The sequence below is a fragment of the Erpetoichthys calabaricus genome, chromosome 6 (assembly GCF_900747795.2).
Source record: "Erpetoichthys calabaricus chromosome 6, fErpCal1.3, whole genome shotgun sequence".
NCBI classification, from domain to species: Eukaryota; Metazoa; Chordata; class Cladistia; order Polypteriformes; family Polypteridae; genus Erpetoichthys; species Erpetoichthys calabaricus.
The window spans coordinates 46,655,218-46,672,437 of NC_041399.2; the positions used below are offsets into that span (position 1 = coordinate 46,655,218).

The following is a 17,220-nucleotide window of genomic DNA, read 5'->3' on the forward strand; positions in this document are numbered from 1 at the left end:
GGGTCTGAATGTCTGTGTCAAAGGGATAGTTTAGTTTGTTTTATTTTTTAATAAATTTGCAAAAATTTAAAAATCCTATTTTGCTTTGTCAGTTTGGGATGTTGACTGTTACTTGATGAGGGAAAATGAATTAAATGATTTTAGCATAAGGTTGCAACATAACAAAAAGTGAAAGGGTCTGAGTACATTCTGAAGGCACTTGTAGATACGGATAAGTTCAGATAAGCAAGTAGGGCACAGGGCATTTAAACCCTTGAATTTTATATGTCCATTTAGCTGCTGGACTCATGATCAGGTCAGCCTGCATTTGATTATGGTTAATGTATGCCAACCCCCCCCGCAGCCCCAAAGACACCAATAAGTTAGTAGAAAGCTCTGAACCTATTCTGTCACTTTAGCTAAAACTTAGGGGATGGTCACTGTTATAAAGTACATTAGTACAAATTATTGTTCTGAGTAATCATGGGGGTCCTCACTCTCGTGGCTACAGGAGGTTCCGCCCTGTAAATGTATAGGCTATTATGTGATCTCTCTTTTAACAGTCACAGCACTAACTGCTCTCCTTGCCTGTCAAGTGTTAAATCTTAACTTTCCGAGCGCTTGCGTAGTACGCATCTTTGTAAATGGTCGTGCGGTTATTTAAACGACTAAATGAAAAACAAAACTACAAAACAGTGCAGAAAAAGATTCGATCCATGAGGGGAAAACACATGAAAACAAGTCTGGCTGACGGATTGCATATGTTCCTTTCCGGGAATGCCCCACAGAAATAAAAGACGTGCGAGCCGCCAGCACTCCTGCAGTGTTTGGGAAAGTTCACGCCAACGCCGCTGCAGTTGCACTCGGTTACACCCATACCGACAAAGTGGTGCTGCGCTCCGGTGATGGCTGATCTCACCGTCTCCCTGTTCTTTACCCTGATTGTCATAGTCATTTGTTTTTTGTTCCTAACCAAAAGAAAAAGGTAAGTTGCATTTTTTTATAACTTGTCGCAAAAGTCGTGTTATGTATTTAAATGGAAAACAAGAAAGCGTGATTTCGATTGAGGGCAGCGCACTAAGACCTCGCACATTTCCATTTTTAACGTTCATTCCGTCTTCCTAGTCTTTTCGATCTTCATGCGTTCTAATATCTGTAAAGATGTATCTTTTGCAGTGCTATTTTTGCAGATCAGATCGATATTATCAACGGTGTTCGCAGTGCTGCGGAGACGCGCACTTACCCGACTTAACTTTACAGTCCTTGTCGCTCATTGCACTGCAGTTCCCGAGAGTAGCTACAGGGTGATTCGCCACTGCACAGCTACTTTTAAAGCAACGATTGCATAGCAGTGCTCACACTATTTGTGGGCTGTTCAAGTGGGGAAAACAAAGTATAACTTATGAAAATAATTGACAGATATCTACTACTTTTTGAATTCTTAATTTTAGCCTTAACACTGGACCAACGCATGTTGACCTGTCAATAACGTTTTACCTTTCGGTGGCAATCCTGCTCCTTAACAGGTCCAATCTTGTGAGAGTGATTTCATTTTAAGGGTTGTAACTTAATCATTTGCGTTATTTACTTATCATTTCAGGAATTGCATGTTTTGTTTGAATTGTTCGTAAAGGTCTAGTATCGCGAAGCTTTTCGACACATTTATGTAAAATGCAGATTGAATTTACTCTTTACTGTGTTTGATGACTGAAGACTTTAACCTTGCAGCACTGATTCGGTTGCCAAAAACAAAACCTATAGATAATGCAGATGTCACGTAAATCTTTCAGGGGCGCATATCTCCTTTGTGCCTGTCCTTGCATGCCATTTTTGTGGCGCTTCTTTGTGCCAAGTATGAACCCGGCTGTATCACTCATTTCTCAATTCGTACCTGTAGGGTATGGCATTGAAATCTGCCCTTTTTCAGATCAGGTGCCATTTCTTCTAAAGATGATTAGATACTTAAGCTGCCATTGTCTTCTTTTAACACAGTCCTTTATCCAAATAAAAAAAAGGTATTGATTTAATATGTATGTACAAGAACAGAACACGCAGATGTAATGCAAGACTCAACATTATGATATTCTTGAATGGGGTGAAAATCTCAGAGTGTTTCCGCAGGTAGGTAGTGCAAGACATGGAAGGGAGGCCAAACACAGCCTTTTTACTGAGAACATTTACTAGCTTCTTTAATTTTTAAAATATGGCATGCACATTGATTATTTTTGTAATATTAAAAGCCACAATTTTACAGTTTATTAATACTGTATAACAGTGCAAAATAATGCAGTTAAAATTTGCACATATGTGATGTGTGTTAAGCCCAAGTGTTTGTAACTAACACTACAAATAGCTAAAGTGAACAAAAAGAAAGACAATGTTCATCGTATTAAAATCAACTCAATAATATTTTCACTAGAGACAGATGATTGTTTTTATACTTAATATGGCTTCCAAAAATTATTAAATGGTTTATTTTTTAACAATTGTAATTTCATTTACCATACTATCAAATGAAACTGTATCCTCGGAATGGAAATAAATTACCCATAACAAAAATGGAGGACGAAACAACAATGTTACTAAGTGGTGGGATCTGATTTGTGTCTATTGACTCATTGGGAGGTCAGGGAGGAATGATGACTGATGTTCAGCTGAAGGAAGATGAGTGTTGACTGACGCATGGTTCAAAAAACAGTAGTAGATCTGAACTGACTACACCATGAGCTTTGAGTCCATTATTAGTGATGGGCATTTCTATTCACTTTACTGAACTGTTTCTTTCTTACTGAATTGTTATTGTTCTTTCTATCAATCCATTTAAGTAAACTGATTCTTTTTTATTCATTTTAAGGATTGGATGCTGGCACATACGTAAAGTCCTGGGGGGGGGGGGGGTCAACTCTGATCACATCACAAATATATAATTTAATATTTCATACAGTGTATGTATAGATATATATACAAAATAATGTATGTGTGTATAAACAGTGTGTGTGTGTGCATATTTATTCATTTATATGTACGTGTGTGTGTATATATGTGTGTATATATATATGTGTGTGTGTGTGTGTATGTGTGTATATCCAATTAATCATTTTTAACGTGATGATAATTCGCATGATATTATCCTGTTCCAGTGCACACAACATGGCAACACATTTAAGACTCATAATTAAAACAAGACATTATGTTACAGAATCACAAGTGAACAAGAATCGTGTGACTCATTCATGGGTAATGATTTGTTCATGAATCAAATGAAAGAGAATTGCGAAACTCGTGCTCATGTAAACATTTCCTCGTGAATCAAATGAACAAGAACCGTGAAATTTGCTCGTGGGTTATGATTCAATTCAGTCTCAAATTAATCAGTAAGTGATACGTGCCCAGTGTAGTCAGTGAGATATAAAAAGGTGTGCACTAAAGTAAAGTTATAAGCAAATAATTTTTACAAACTAGAATATCTTCTAAGGTTCAGTTTTGTGTGAGTAGTTTGCTGAATATATAAAGATTCATACATGTATTAGTTTTAAGATTACTATATCTAGTTTAAAACAATTCCAATAATAAATAATAAAAAGCAATTAATACATTCTAATATAACTATTATTACTGTATTGTACTTGTATGATAAATGAGACAATCTTAAGTGACAGAGTTTTTGTTTGCTGATACTGATATAGTTTGAAATTTAAAGAATCATTAAGTGAAGAGAGTTGAAATTCTTGATTCAGGTGATTCTTGCGCATGCACTTTAAACATCTACAAGCTGATGGCATCACCCAGGACATGCATGCGCTTCCACTGAATTGATTAAGTTGTGCTTGTACATCAATTCATATGATTCATTGACAAGGGTTGTTCAGAAAGAACAAGTAATTTGCATGTTGCTTGTCATTATTCATTATAGAATATTTCCATTGGTGAACGTTTTGGCCTGATCCCTTGTGGATCATAGGTCCTAACACACATCAAAGGTTCCAGGACTTATGGGCACCACTGCACCAAACTCGGTCAATAACAGTGGATTGTGCACCAGTTTCAGGTTGCACTCCTGCGTTCTCATTGAGTTAATTTAGTCTCAAATTAGCCTAACAAGCTCATGTTTGTGATACAGAAGTAAAACTGAAGTGCCCAGATAAAAGCCATACACAAATGCCACACATGCAATGACAAGGCCCTGGACTCAAACCTAGCACTCGGGAGCCATCACACAGTATCATTAAATACTGTACTGACTCCACAGTAGTGTGCTTTGTTTAAACTGCTCTTTAAAGCAAACAGAAGTCGCAGCAGACTAATTATGTATTTTAAACATACATTGGTTGGTAAACTTTTTTATAGGGGTAAAGTCTGAGCTATGATAGTTTCCCATTTTTTAATTTTAAAAGAATACACCACTCAAAAGTGATATATATTTTTTTAATGTTACTTAACCCAGTAAGTTGTATAGTTATGGTAAAAAACAATTTAATCTCCTATTTTCACTGAGAATCAAGATAATAAAGTTTCTGGTATAATGGGGTCAATGTTGAGCAACATTGTACAATAGCAAATCACATGTTACTCTTGTTGCATAATCCACACATTAAGTCTTCCAGTTGTATGCTTATAAAGTCCCAAACACACACATTTTTTTACTAAAATATCATTAAATAAACCATCTTCAAAAATGCTGTCGTAAATGAAAAGGGAACTGAGTCCTGTTTTGGGGGCCAGCTCTGGATCACATAAAAAGCCATAAAGCAAGAAATCTGTCGTTCTTTGCCTTTTTAATCCTTTTCATTGTTATAGGCTGAAGTTCAGTTTTTGTCATGTAATTATGTTTTACCACAGTAAGCACCATCTAATTTTTTTTATAAGGAAATAACACATTGACATTCTGAGAACCATTAATTTAATGTAATGTCCCTGGGAGCCAGAGCCTATCCTGAAACCACTGGCCACAAGACAGGAGCCACCCTGGACGGAGCGCCAGCCCATTGCAGGACCTGCTCATGCACACATTCTCTGGGGCCAATTTGGAGTAGTCATCCATTATTGAACCCAGCATAAAAAGAATACTTTTTTAGGACAGTACTACAAGCAACCTGGGACAAGTTCCAGATGAAAAAAATGTAATTTTCTGGTGAAGTATTAATTTAATCCAGTTCAGTATGGGTTTATCCCGGAAGCATTAGATGCAAGGCAGGAATCAAAACCAGGAAAGGAAACCAGTCTATCACAGGGCACATTTACACACACTCCATTGGGTAAAGTCAGAGTTATCAGATAACCGGACACATATATATTTAGCATGTGGGTGGAATACTGGAGTAACTTGGAGTGAAAACCCATTTTGGATACATGCAGTGCCTGGGTATAGAGAGGAATAGCTCTCAAAACCTTATTGACAAAAAAAAATAATTGTATCACAGATATTTTTATGCTGCTACTGCCATCACAATTACGCACTCAACTTTGCAGTAATCTTGACACAGACATGGACACCACAGACATAATCTGTGATGTTATTTACAGAAGATTCAAATCAAGAAAGAAGCCTATCTTGGAGTAAGTTAGATCTGGGCCCATATTTATTAAGCAACTCAGAATTACCCCTAGGTGTTGGACTAAACATCTGTAAGAACATAAGAAGTAGTTATGAAGCACCCTATTCCCAGTCCCAGGAAGGAGTAGGAGACCATATCTGAGAATGAATGATATCATAATGTTACAGCACTCCTTTGCCTCACACTGACACACATGACGTTTTGTGGTTTTCTGATACTGCTGCTGAGGCTTAACCACAATGATGATAATAATAAGCAAAGGAGAAGGAAAGTTAAGACATTGCGCTAAGCTGCACATTACTGTTGCCACCTCATAACATTATGAATAATATTGTAATGAACACCAAAATGGAAAGACCAAGACACACACATCAAATGAGAATTAAGGCAGATAATGGACACACATATTTAATAATGAATGATCCATAGCCATACTTCCAGGAGAATCACTTTCCTGCCATTATGGCACATGGGGTAACATCTTGTAAAATAACATTTACTGAAACTAGCCACGGCTATTCCTGCACTGTTTCTGAAGTTACGTTTACACTTTCATTGTTCTGGTCATCTTCCAGAGTTCCATAATGTGTTATACCTATCTTCGTGATCCCCATCTTATTATCTGCTAGGAGTTTCTACCTGCTTTCTTGGAGTTTCCTGGGCTTGTAAAAGTGAATGTTACAGGGGTTCATGGAATTCAAAGCACAGTGAACCTGTGTGACATTTCACTGACAATCGCCTATCCAGCCTCATCTTTCTTCATGGTAATTTGCTGGCTACTATAGTACAGTTTCCATGATTACCTGTGTGTCGCTACTGTGATATCACTTGCGATTCACAAATGTGCGCTCACCTGCACGTGGGGCAATGATCTTTACCTGTGCAACTTGCTTAAACATTATACATTTGCCCACAAATCAATTTGAGGTAATCTGTGCATTACCTCACAAGTTCTAAGGATGTTCAAAATTAAAAACAAAATTTAAGAAATGCTTGGCTGACAGTGCATTGCTTTTCCACATAGATCAATCACGTAACGTACAAGATTCGTTACAAAAAATATTCTATTTCTGTCAGATCAATATCTTATAATGAGTTCATTGTTGTCCTGCTTTTCCAAAACATAACTTTTCCTGGGATATTTGTGAAAATCTCTGCATAAATGGCATCTTCTGGCATCTCCTAGTCAGTTAGGACAGCTTATGAGTTCTTCTAAATCATGGTGAATTTAGGTGTAGTTTCCTAAAGTTGGAAAATTGATAAAATGCTTTTACTCCTAAGAGTTGGACTAAATTTGTGTCACTCTTGGGCTCTTTGAGCCAGTTAGGAGCATTTTTCATTCTCTGAGATGCTTGATAAATACAAGCTGTTACACCTATAGTAGTGAACATTCATGAAAGAAAAATCGTTCAAGTCATAGAGGGGAGAAAAAGGCATACTGTATGAGTGAGTAGTAAGCTAATTCAAATGATAGGAAAAAATCTGAATCCAAAAGTTAATGCCTAGAACATGAAAAGCCACAACAGTAGAGGGAGTCAATTTAAATAACAGCAACAACATTTATTTATATAGCACATTATCATACAAATGATGTAGCTCAAAGTGCTTTACAGGATCAACAGGGAAAAAAAATATAAAATTAGGCAATACTAATTAACAAAGAATAAAAGTATGGTCTGATGGCCAGAGAGGACAGAAAAAACAAACAAAAAAAAAAAAACTTCAGACAGCTGGAGAAAAAAACACACATTTTTCAGGGATTCAGACGCCACGAGACCACCCAGCCCCCACTGGGCATTCTACCTAATATCAATGATCTCAGTCAGTCCTCATGGTATTCAGGCTCCACATGGAAGAATTAGACGATGATGATGATGATGATGATGATGTGATGGTCATGTGGACCACTGGCCTTCAGTCCATCAATGTAAAGACTGCTCGGTGCTTTGATCAGGTGGTGGTGGCGCAGATCACCACCACAGAAAACCTGAAAAAGAACAGCAGAGAAAGTAGGGGTCAGTATGAATTGCAGGACCATGATAAAAATGATAATTAAATGCATTTACAGAATATCAGGGTTAAACTAAAATGAAGCTATGAGAAAGCCATGTTAAAAAAATGAGTTTTTAGCAGTTTTTTAAAGTGCTCCACCGTATTAGCCTGGCGAATTTCTACCAGTAAGGTGCATAACAACAGAAGGCTGCCTCACCACTTCTTTTAAGTTTAACTCTTGGAATTCTAAGCAGACAATCCTCTGAAGATCTAAGGTTACGACTTGGAGTGTAAGGTGAAAGGCGTTCCGAGATATAGGATGGAGCAGATTATTTAAGGCTTTGTAAACCATAAGCAGTATTTTAAAGTCAATTCTAAATGACATGGGTAACAAATGTAGTGACATCAAAACTGGAAAGATGTTTGCTAGTTAAGATTAAGGCAGCTGCATTCTGCACGAGTTGCAACTGATTGATGTCTTTTTTGGGTGGTCCTGAGAGGAGTGCGTTACATTAATCTAGTCGACTAAAAACAGAAGCGTGAACTAATTCTTCAGCATCTTGAAAAGTTATAAGGGATCTAACTTTTGCTATATTTCTTAAGTGAAAAAATGCTGTCCTAGTAATCTGATTAATATGTGCTTTAAAATTTAGGTCAGAGTCAATAATCACCCCTTTATCTCTGTCTTGAGTTTTAAGCCTAATGGATCAAGTTTATTTCTAATACCCTCATTATATCCATTTATATCCATAACTAGCTAAGATGGAAAAAGGCTTAGGATCGCAGCCCATCTTTGGCCTCACCAAGCAACAGAAGGCACTGACAGTGAAAAATGGAATGACCAGTGACATTGACAAGTGTATGATCTAACTTCTAAAATAATTTAATTTATTTAGGAACTTATCTGAAAAAGTAACATTTTTGTAATCATCATTTTATTTGATTTTTCTTATCTAATTCAAAGTTGCAGAAAAGGACAAACTGAGCCAGGCCTGTTACAGATTGCAAAATTTAAAGTAGCCAGTTGACCTAATAACATCTGTTAAGCTAACCTTGGAGAAAAAATTGCACATAAAATATAAATGAAAGTATACAAAGTATTTTGTACATTGGATCAAAGACAAAACAACCATAAAAGATTTATGGGTAGCCCATAGGAGATACACTGCAGGCTCATTTGGTGTGTGCATTCTGCACAAACAGTGTTACAGAAAACATGAAAAGTTCATCAAAATTGTTAATGTGACATCTTTAATAGTCAATCCGTTAGTGAAATTTAGCAAACTCAAAGCACTCGCTAAAATAAAGAATGACAAAATTTCAAAGTAGTGAGTATCCTATTTGTGCTTCATTGCTGGATGGTTAAGCTGAGCTGTGAAAAATGTTTTAAATCTAAATAAAGCACACTTAACAAAATAAATGGCCATTTAAAAATTGTTTACTGAGGTACAGGAAGCATTCTGAAATTTGTAAAACATGCCATGCAGTTTATTATACACCTACATACATCAATTGCACTTGGTGACAAGACCTCGGTGCAACAACGATAACACACTGCATTGTTGATGAACGACTGAATGTTGAAATTCCAATGATTGAGAACTGAGGCTATGCTTAAATCATCAGTCGCCCACTCTCCCATTTAAGCGTTTTTCCCAAAAATAGCTGATCATTCGCCCACACCCTTTGATTGAGCCACTCTCAGAAGCTGAAACACACACAGGATAGCACCGCAAATATCCTTCCGCTTTGCATGAAGCCCAAAAAGTAGGTGGCGTGTGATTAAAGTGCATCACCGTGGGCATGACAGGATCACTGATGCAGTGGTTTACATTGTCAAGAAAAGATAGGATAATTGTGCTCTCATGCTTTCTACCAGCCTTTCTCACCAGCATCTGCTATCATTTGATGTTTAATAAAATGTGTCTATATGACAATGTCATTTTATCAAATGTAAGGTTTGTTTGCAATTGCAAGTCCATTTACATTAGCACTGTAAACTGGTTCAACCCAGGTAGATGTTTCATTTCAAATATTATATAGAATGTTTTAATTTATGTGTTTCATAATGAAGGAAAGATTGATTTTCATGGTTTACTTATACCAATAGTTGGTAGTGTGTTCTCAACAGCTTTTGCTTTCAGTAATTATTGAGTATTGTTGTTTTGCTTCTGATCAGTCAGATTACATTATTGTGTTGTTGAGAGTAGGGATACTTATTGGCTGTCCCTGAACTCAGAATGACTCGAAGGAAACTAAAAGTGGGTTAAACAAAGATGTTTTATTAAATAAATGGAAAAGATAAGGATTGGAAATATCAAACATCCAGCCATCCATCCATTATCCAACCCACTATATCCTAACACAGGGTCATAGGGGTCTGCTGGTGCCAATCCCAGCCAGCACAGGGCGAAAGGCAGAAACAAATCCCGGGCAGGCTGCCAGCCCACCACGGGGCACACACACACTAAAGACAATTTAGGATCACTAATGCACCTAATCTGAATGTCTTTGGAATGTGAGAGGAAACCGGAGTACCCGGAGGAAACCCACACAGACACGGGGAGAACAATGCAAACTCCATGCAGGGAGGTCTCCTTACTGCGAGGCAGCAGCACTACCACTGCGCCACCGTGCCGCCCAGCATCAAACACAAACGGAAAAATAATCCTACTAGCTAACTTTGCCCTTCATAACAGGTTCTTGATCCCTTCCTATCATATATTGTAGGATGCTACTTGCACGCATCAACCTTAAACACACTCTCTTTATCCTGGCTGTGGATCTCTTGTCTGTCTCTCGTTCTTACTCCAGGTTCTGCAGTCCCTGCAGGTTTTGAGCCCCATAGTCATTTTCAGTCTTCTATCGGAGCAGGGGCTGGCCTCCGTTTGGACCAAGAACACCAGGCTAGAGCTGCATTGCTTCCATTATTCCCTTACATAATATTGTCCTTAAAGGGCCAGTACACGATTGTAGCCCATCTCAATTGAAATGAGTGGCATTGGTATCTCTTACTGTTTCACTCCTGTTCACTTGTAACCAAAATCTGTTGCCATCCCAGCCCTTACCAAGCTCTTCTCCATATTCTTTTATGTTCTGTTTGTCTTTGCTGCCCAGGAAAGTTATTGCTGTCAAGTTTCCTCAATTTCAGGACAAAGACTGTCATGTCAATTATTTGCATTATTGACACACCAGAGCCTCAGAAAAATGTTTTATAACTACGAAAAGCTGTTTTCTGATAGAGTTTTGACATGGGCTTGATATACCTGTAAAATCTTTGTAATTGTGGATTTTATCAGATTTGTCTTTTTGGTGAAATATTAACTCAACCAGCCCTAGATATTCTTATATATTGAATGAAAGAATTTGTGGAATGATTACAATTTCAGAAGGGGGTGTCCAATGCTTTTGTTTGTTAAATAAACTAAAGGTGTCAAACTGTTGCTATATTGGCACACTTAAGTATCAACCATATTATTAGGATTTCTACAACCTAACAGCATTTGGTAACAAGTATGCAAAGATATGCAAATACAAATGGTAAAGTTGAGTTTTTCACTGAGATGTAATCTAACATGGTCAAATTTATATTCTGGATCTAACTGCTTCCAGCTAAACTATTGGTTGAAATACATATTTTTGAAAAGGTAAGAATGCAAAATGTCAGATTTGATTCCTTGTGAGAAAAAAGTTAACTATATTCTTGCATAGCACTCTACACTGAGTAGAGACTTGTGCACTTCCACAAATTTTCAGCCATAATACGATTGCAGTAAAGTACTAAATTTTATAACTTTTGCATACATAAACATACAGTAAATATCCCTGGTTAAACAAAACATAATCATACCGGTACAAAGATCCATCAAAATAAAAATTGACAGATGACCAGCTGATAACTGAGGAGATGAAATTCAAATCTCCAGTTGACAGCATTCCTGAAGAAAATAAACCTCTGTGGTATCCACAGTTAGTTATAACAAACAAAGTTACAGTTATAATGACCTAGGCCAACAGACAGCCCTTTCCATTCCCGGACATTCTACAGTCATAAATTCTAGTTAAAAATGAAAATGTTAAATTTGCATAAAAAGCTGTGGCATCATATTCATAACTAGTGAATGTTAGGCTCCCCTCACTCTCATATTAGTGAGCATACCGAGAAGAAGAGTTTAGAAGAAGTTTAATAACATTTCATAAGACCTCCAAGCTGTTTTTTTCACTAACTGATTAACAAACATTGCAATATTAACAACAATATACAAATAACATAAGGATCAGTTGATATGCAGTGCTAACATGTGCACAGCCCTGTTAAATGAAGTGCAGTGACACCACCACTTTAAGAATAAGCCTACTGCATTTATGTGAACTGTAGATCCATTGACTGTATAATACATATAAATATGTTCAGTTTTTTTGTTTGTGGTGTTTGTGATGAATCTGTGTTTCACCTTCCAAAGGCAGAACTGTGAAGAAGTCTATACAATGTATGAATGATACATTGGCAAAAGCCCACATTAAATAACCTTCACTTTCTCTGTTTATGGTATGGACTTGGTGATAGACTATTTTTCAACAAATAACCCAAACATGTTTGCTGCAATAAACCAAATAATTTATTCATAAAGTAAATATATATATATATATATATATATATATATATATATATATATATATATATAAAAGGGACAATAGCAAACAGCACAAAATGTGTCTTCCCTAGCTGAGTTGAATCGTTTTCTCTCCTATAGAAACATTCACATTACTTATGAATTCTGATCCCCCACCAGAGACACTGCTCTGACCTTTCCTGCTTAAATGTAAGAAGAGAAACTTTTATAACAGCTAATAACATATCTTTCACAATGGTTATTATTAATTGCATATACTTACATTAGCTAACTTTATTCTAACTACTACGTTACAATCAATAGTTCCCTGAATCAAAGTAGGTGTACTTTTAGTTTGGTTCTTGTTGACTCTGGGAGTCAGCTTTTCCTGGCACACATGGAAGGGTCTTTCTTTCTTTCTTTCTTTCTTTCTTTCTTTCTTTCTTTCTTTCTTTCTTTCTTTCTTTCTTTCTTTCTTTCTTTCTTTCTTTCTTTCTTTCTTTCGCTCATTTTGGTTGCACCTTTTGGTTGTGGGCGATACTGCAGTTTTCCCTGAGGTTTCATACACAGTTGTCCTCATTTACTACCATACAATTTACATCTGTTGTGTAGTCAATGATCCGTCAACTTCTGTCTTTAGCCAGACTAATATAAGGCTTTCATACAGTATCTCTTGTTCTTGCACATTGCTTTACTTTGCTGCTTAAGACCAGCCAGAGAGCACTGAGCACATAGAGAGCACACATATAGTATTTGCAGTTGATTATAAATGAATGAGTGGCTGTTTATGCCATTGGTTTCTGGTATAAAGTTTTGTTCATCAGAGGACCTTTGGGGGAGAACTGACACTTGAGCTGAAGTTAAATGTCAATGTCAATGAAAAGAGGCTCTAGCAGCTATTTCTTAGGCAAAGGACTTGTTTGTCAATCAGAACAGTTTGCTTAGTGATAGTGTTGTGACACGATGCATCACAGATCATATGATTCAGTTGAGACACTGCCTGCTTTAATAGGGAGTTGAGACTAATAGATGGCTTTAGGATGTTACACTGACAATGACTATTTTGTGCCATTTGCTACATGAGGCTGCTGTTTGTGTATACAGTTATCAACAATTCCTGACTTATTATTTTTAAATACAGTATATTTAGCTGAATTAAGACCTTGTCTGCTGACCTTTTTTACAGTTTATAAATTCTACAATGTACTTTGCAGATGTTTCAATGCAAAGCAATCTTTTAGACTATTTCTTGATAGTAGTGTTACTCTACTAAAACAAAGTCATCCATTCTTTGAACTTGTTTTCCCTGTTTCAGTGTACTGGACAACTAAAGTCTTTCCAAGCAGGATTTGGCACAAGATAGAAACTATTGCTGGACTTGTTAATGATTCACTGAAAACTTGAGTGTGTTCAAGAACAACCACTGATTCATTCTCCCGTAATTCATTTTATCTTAGTATGACAAACGACAGACCCTTCAACCACAAATCACACCTACTGAAATTGGAAGGGAAGGTGACACATCTATAATGGCTAGCTATTATCAGGGCCACATCCATCAAGTGGTCAACAGGCACTAAAATGCTATCGATGAACATTATGCAATGGCTAAATATCGCAGCACAATATGGAGTTGTATATTAACCATGACGTTGGTGGATTCTTAACTTAATAACACAATAGAAATAATAAGAAATAAATATGTGGCATAAGGCATCATGAAGTGACTAAGAGCATTGTAAAATAAACTGGGATGACATTATCTTTGCTACTAAAATATAAATTGCTCACTGCTACTTAGGATGCATAGAAGGTTTCCAGTTGTTACCTTCTCAGAGTGTTCTGCCAAATACAGCAAGTCAGTCCCTATTCACCTAAATTTTACAAAACACCACCTAGTCAAGTTTTTAAGGTTCCCAAATTACTGCTCTCCACCACACTGGTTGGTAATTTATTCAACTTGTGTGGTTCTTCGAGTAAAGACAACCTTTCTTACATTTTGCCAAAATTCATCCGTAACCAGATCCCGGCCTTTATCTTCTTGTTGAATAATTAATTTTAAAATAACAGCTGGTATCCACTGTAATAATTCTCTTCATTATTTTGAACAATTCAATCGTGTGTCCTCTCAAATTCTTACTTAAAGTGTAATGGTTCAAATCCTTCAAAGTTTCCTCATGGTTCATACTTATACATGAATTGAATCATTGAAATTGCTCTCTTCTGGTCTTTCTCTAGCAGTGATATATTTTTGGTTTCCTGCACACATTTTCCAGGTGATTCATCAAATGTGGGTTATGTAACTTAAGCATAAATGTCCCTGACTTGTACTCTGTACATTCTGCTTTTAACCCAACATCGTATTTCCCTTCTTAATCGCTTCTGTACACTGTCCATTGACACTCTTAAGTCCTTCTCATAATATATGTTTTTAAGTTTCAGACTTCCTCTTCTTACCTGACTCCTAATATATTTTATTTGTGGTAGCTTGTTTGGGGCTGAGTTCAAGTGTTTAACATACCTACTGTGTTGTGAGACTCAGTTCAGTTGGTTTGTGGGTGCACAACCAGAGGTTATGGGCAGGCTGCTGTTATACATCTCAGGGATTGGGACAGAACTATATTAATGGGCCCCACCTCAGCCTCACAACACATTAGCAATTTAACAACATCATTACTAACTGAACGCTATTAACATGTGTTTTACAACCGGAAATTGAATTCAAAGAATTATCAGCACATATCTTCTTATATAATACATTACCGTGGCTGTCTGTTTGTCTGTCCAGGAGTTTAAATCACCTGTAGCTTGCAAACTGTTTGAATTATTGACCTGAAATTTGGTGCACATATACTACGTGATGTCTACTCTTCACTTTTGGGGTGATGATTTACCTCCAAGTTTATTCCTCTTTGTATTTTTATTTTATTTTATTTTAGAATCAACTCTCGGCAGTGGCCAGCAGGGCAGCTGTGCAGCACATGTGTACAGGTGTCGTTCTCATTCCCTACCACCTTCGCCATCACTTCCCCTACCTCTTCATATCATTATTCTTGAGGAAGATTGAACACTTAAGTGTCAGCTTAAGTGGAAAAATTAAGAAAAACTTACTAAGTAATTGCAACACAAAAACCGACTTAATCAGTTTTAACGTTAAAAGATGCCGACGGAAGAAGAGAAGAAGTGGGCTGCTAGGGTGGAGAAAAGAAGAGCTGCTCAGGAAGTAGCAAGCGCATCAACGACTGAGCAAACGAATGTTAAACATACAGCGAAAGAATATGAAAACTATGAATGCTCAAGTCCAGTGTATTCACTACACGTTATCGTGCACTGCGCTGTTATTGGTTATGTAATATTTTACCACAATATAAAACATTACCACAGTGTTTGTTTACATTTCAAGTTAAATGTAAAATATTATCAGCTGGCATTGTGTAACACTTACACTAAATGCAACAAAGTACCCTTTTAACCACATGTGAAACAAATACAGTAAATAACAGGTACAATCTTTCTGCACTAAATTTTACAGAATCCGCCCTAGAGCGTTTGCAATTGCAAAGTCATTAATGACATCCTGAAAATGCACTTGATATGTTAGCTTCAATTTGATGAACAGGATTACAAGACTGTTCAGTCTTTCTTAGAGCATATCATCAATTTCACATGGATTTCAGACCATTATAGTTAAAAGGCTGCTTGGTCAGCCAATGTGGAATAACTGAAATCTGGCTGAGGTGGGAGGGCACTTTTTCCCGGTGGCAGGTAGTGGGGGCACTAGAAGTGGGAAGCTGATTTGCATGATGGCCAGTATGATTCAACTATCTGCACAGATTGTCTCTGGCCCACAATACACCCCGGTTCCAGAACAAGTGTTTCCCCTACATTGGCACCTCAGGATGTAGGACCTCCATTTGGAATTCAGCTGCCAGAACTGGGATTTTCGGAGAATGATGCACATTTTTCAGATCTTTTCCCTGAACAAGTTGCAGAGCATTTCATATAGTGTTGTAGAATAGCTCTGGGAGAGTATTCAGATTTTTTCAATGCTATATGCAAAAAGTATACACTAAAGCTAAAGTTATTAATAAATTGTAGCTGTAAAGCTGGGTCATTTGGGCATAGGATTGCATGTAAGGCATAAATTGTACCCCAAGTGGGATCTTACTCTGCTGCAGAGTACATTCATATACAAGCTCACTCTCGTTTATTCAGGGCCTGCTGAACAGCACCATTTTCCCTAATATATGTATATTTGGAATGAATATCAGAGTGTGCCTAGAAAAACACACACCAGGAAATGTGTAAACTCCACACTGACTAACAGTGATCCAACAAGGAGCTGAACCCAAGCTCTTGGAGCCGCATTCTTTGCTAAATGTTGATACAGTAAGGAAATTATAAGAATAAACCTGCATCTGGGCCAGAAAAATATTATGAGCACATTTTTAAAAGCCTCAGTTAAGCAAGCAATGTTAACTTCATTGTCTAAGTGTTTTTTTTTTTTTTTTTTTGGTTTTACTTTGTGGTTTCATCACTGAATAACTTTAAAAAAAAATAATAATAAAAACGACTGGGGTCATTACAAGAAACCAAAGGTCTTTTATCAAATTTGTTCAGCTTAGACAGTTTATTTGTCAAACGAGTTGGCATTTTTTCAGATTGGCTTTGATTCGCAACAGAATGTTAGTGTTGCAGCATAAGCAGACTTCTTTGCTTGGGTGTCATGTTGCATTCATTGATTTTTACATTTTTTTTTTTTCACAATTAAAAAGCTTAGAAGGAGAAAGTTCAGTGGCTAAGTCAGACGGCATGTGGTCTACTCTTGTTACAAAGAATCTTTTTGGCAGCTTACTTTTAACTGTTTAGTACAAATTCTGACATGCACTCTTTTTCTGCTAATTAGATGACCAGAATAATAAAAGGTCTGTGAATAAGCCACTGTACTAGAAGCCCAGTATTCATTAAAAAGCCATTGAAAAAAAAAAAAAAACACAGTTTCAAGTTAATCTATGGTATGCAGCTAATAACTTTAAATGCTAATTAGAAATATACTCACTTTGCCTTCAGCTTTTTGAAAA

General features: G+C 36.8%; 1 protein-coding gene across 1 annotated transcript in view; it reads left to right on the forward strand.

Annotated features, from left to right (window-relative positions):
* Positions 1-591: 591 nt before the first annotated feature.
* Positions 592-17,220, forward strand: part of LOC114653313 (cytochrome P450 7A1-like) — a 50,644-nt gene continuing 34,015 nt past the window's right edge. The window contains exon 1 of the mRNA XM_028803557.2: positions 592-964. Coding sequence (XP_028659390.1) covers positions 885-964 — 80 coding nt within the window. The 5' untranslated portion in view covers positions 592-884. The remainder of the gene's footprint in view (positions 965-17,220) is intronic.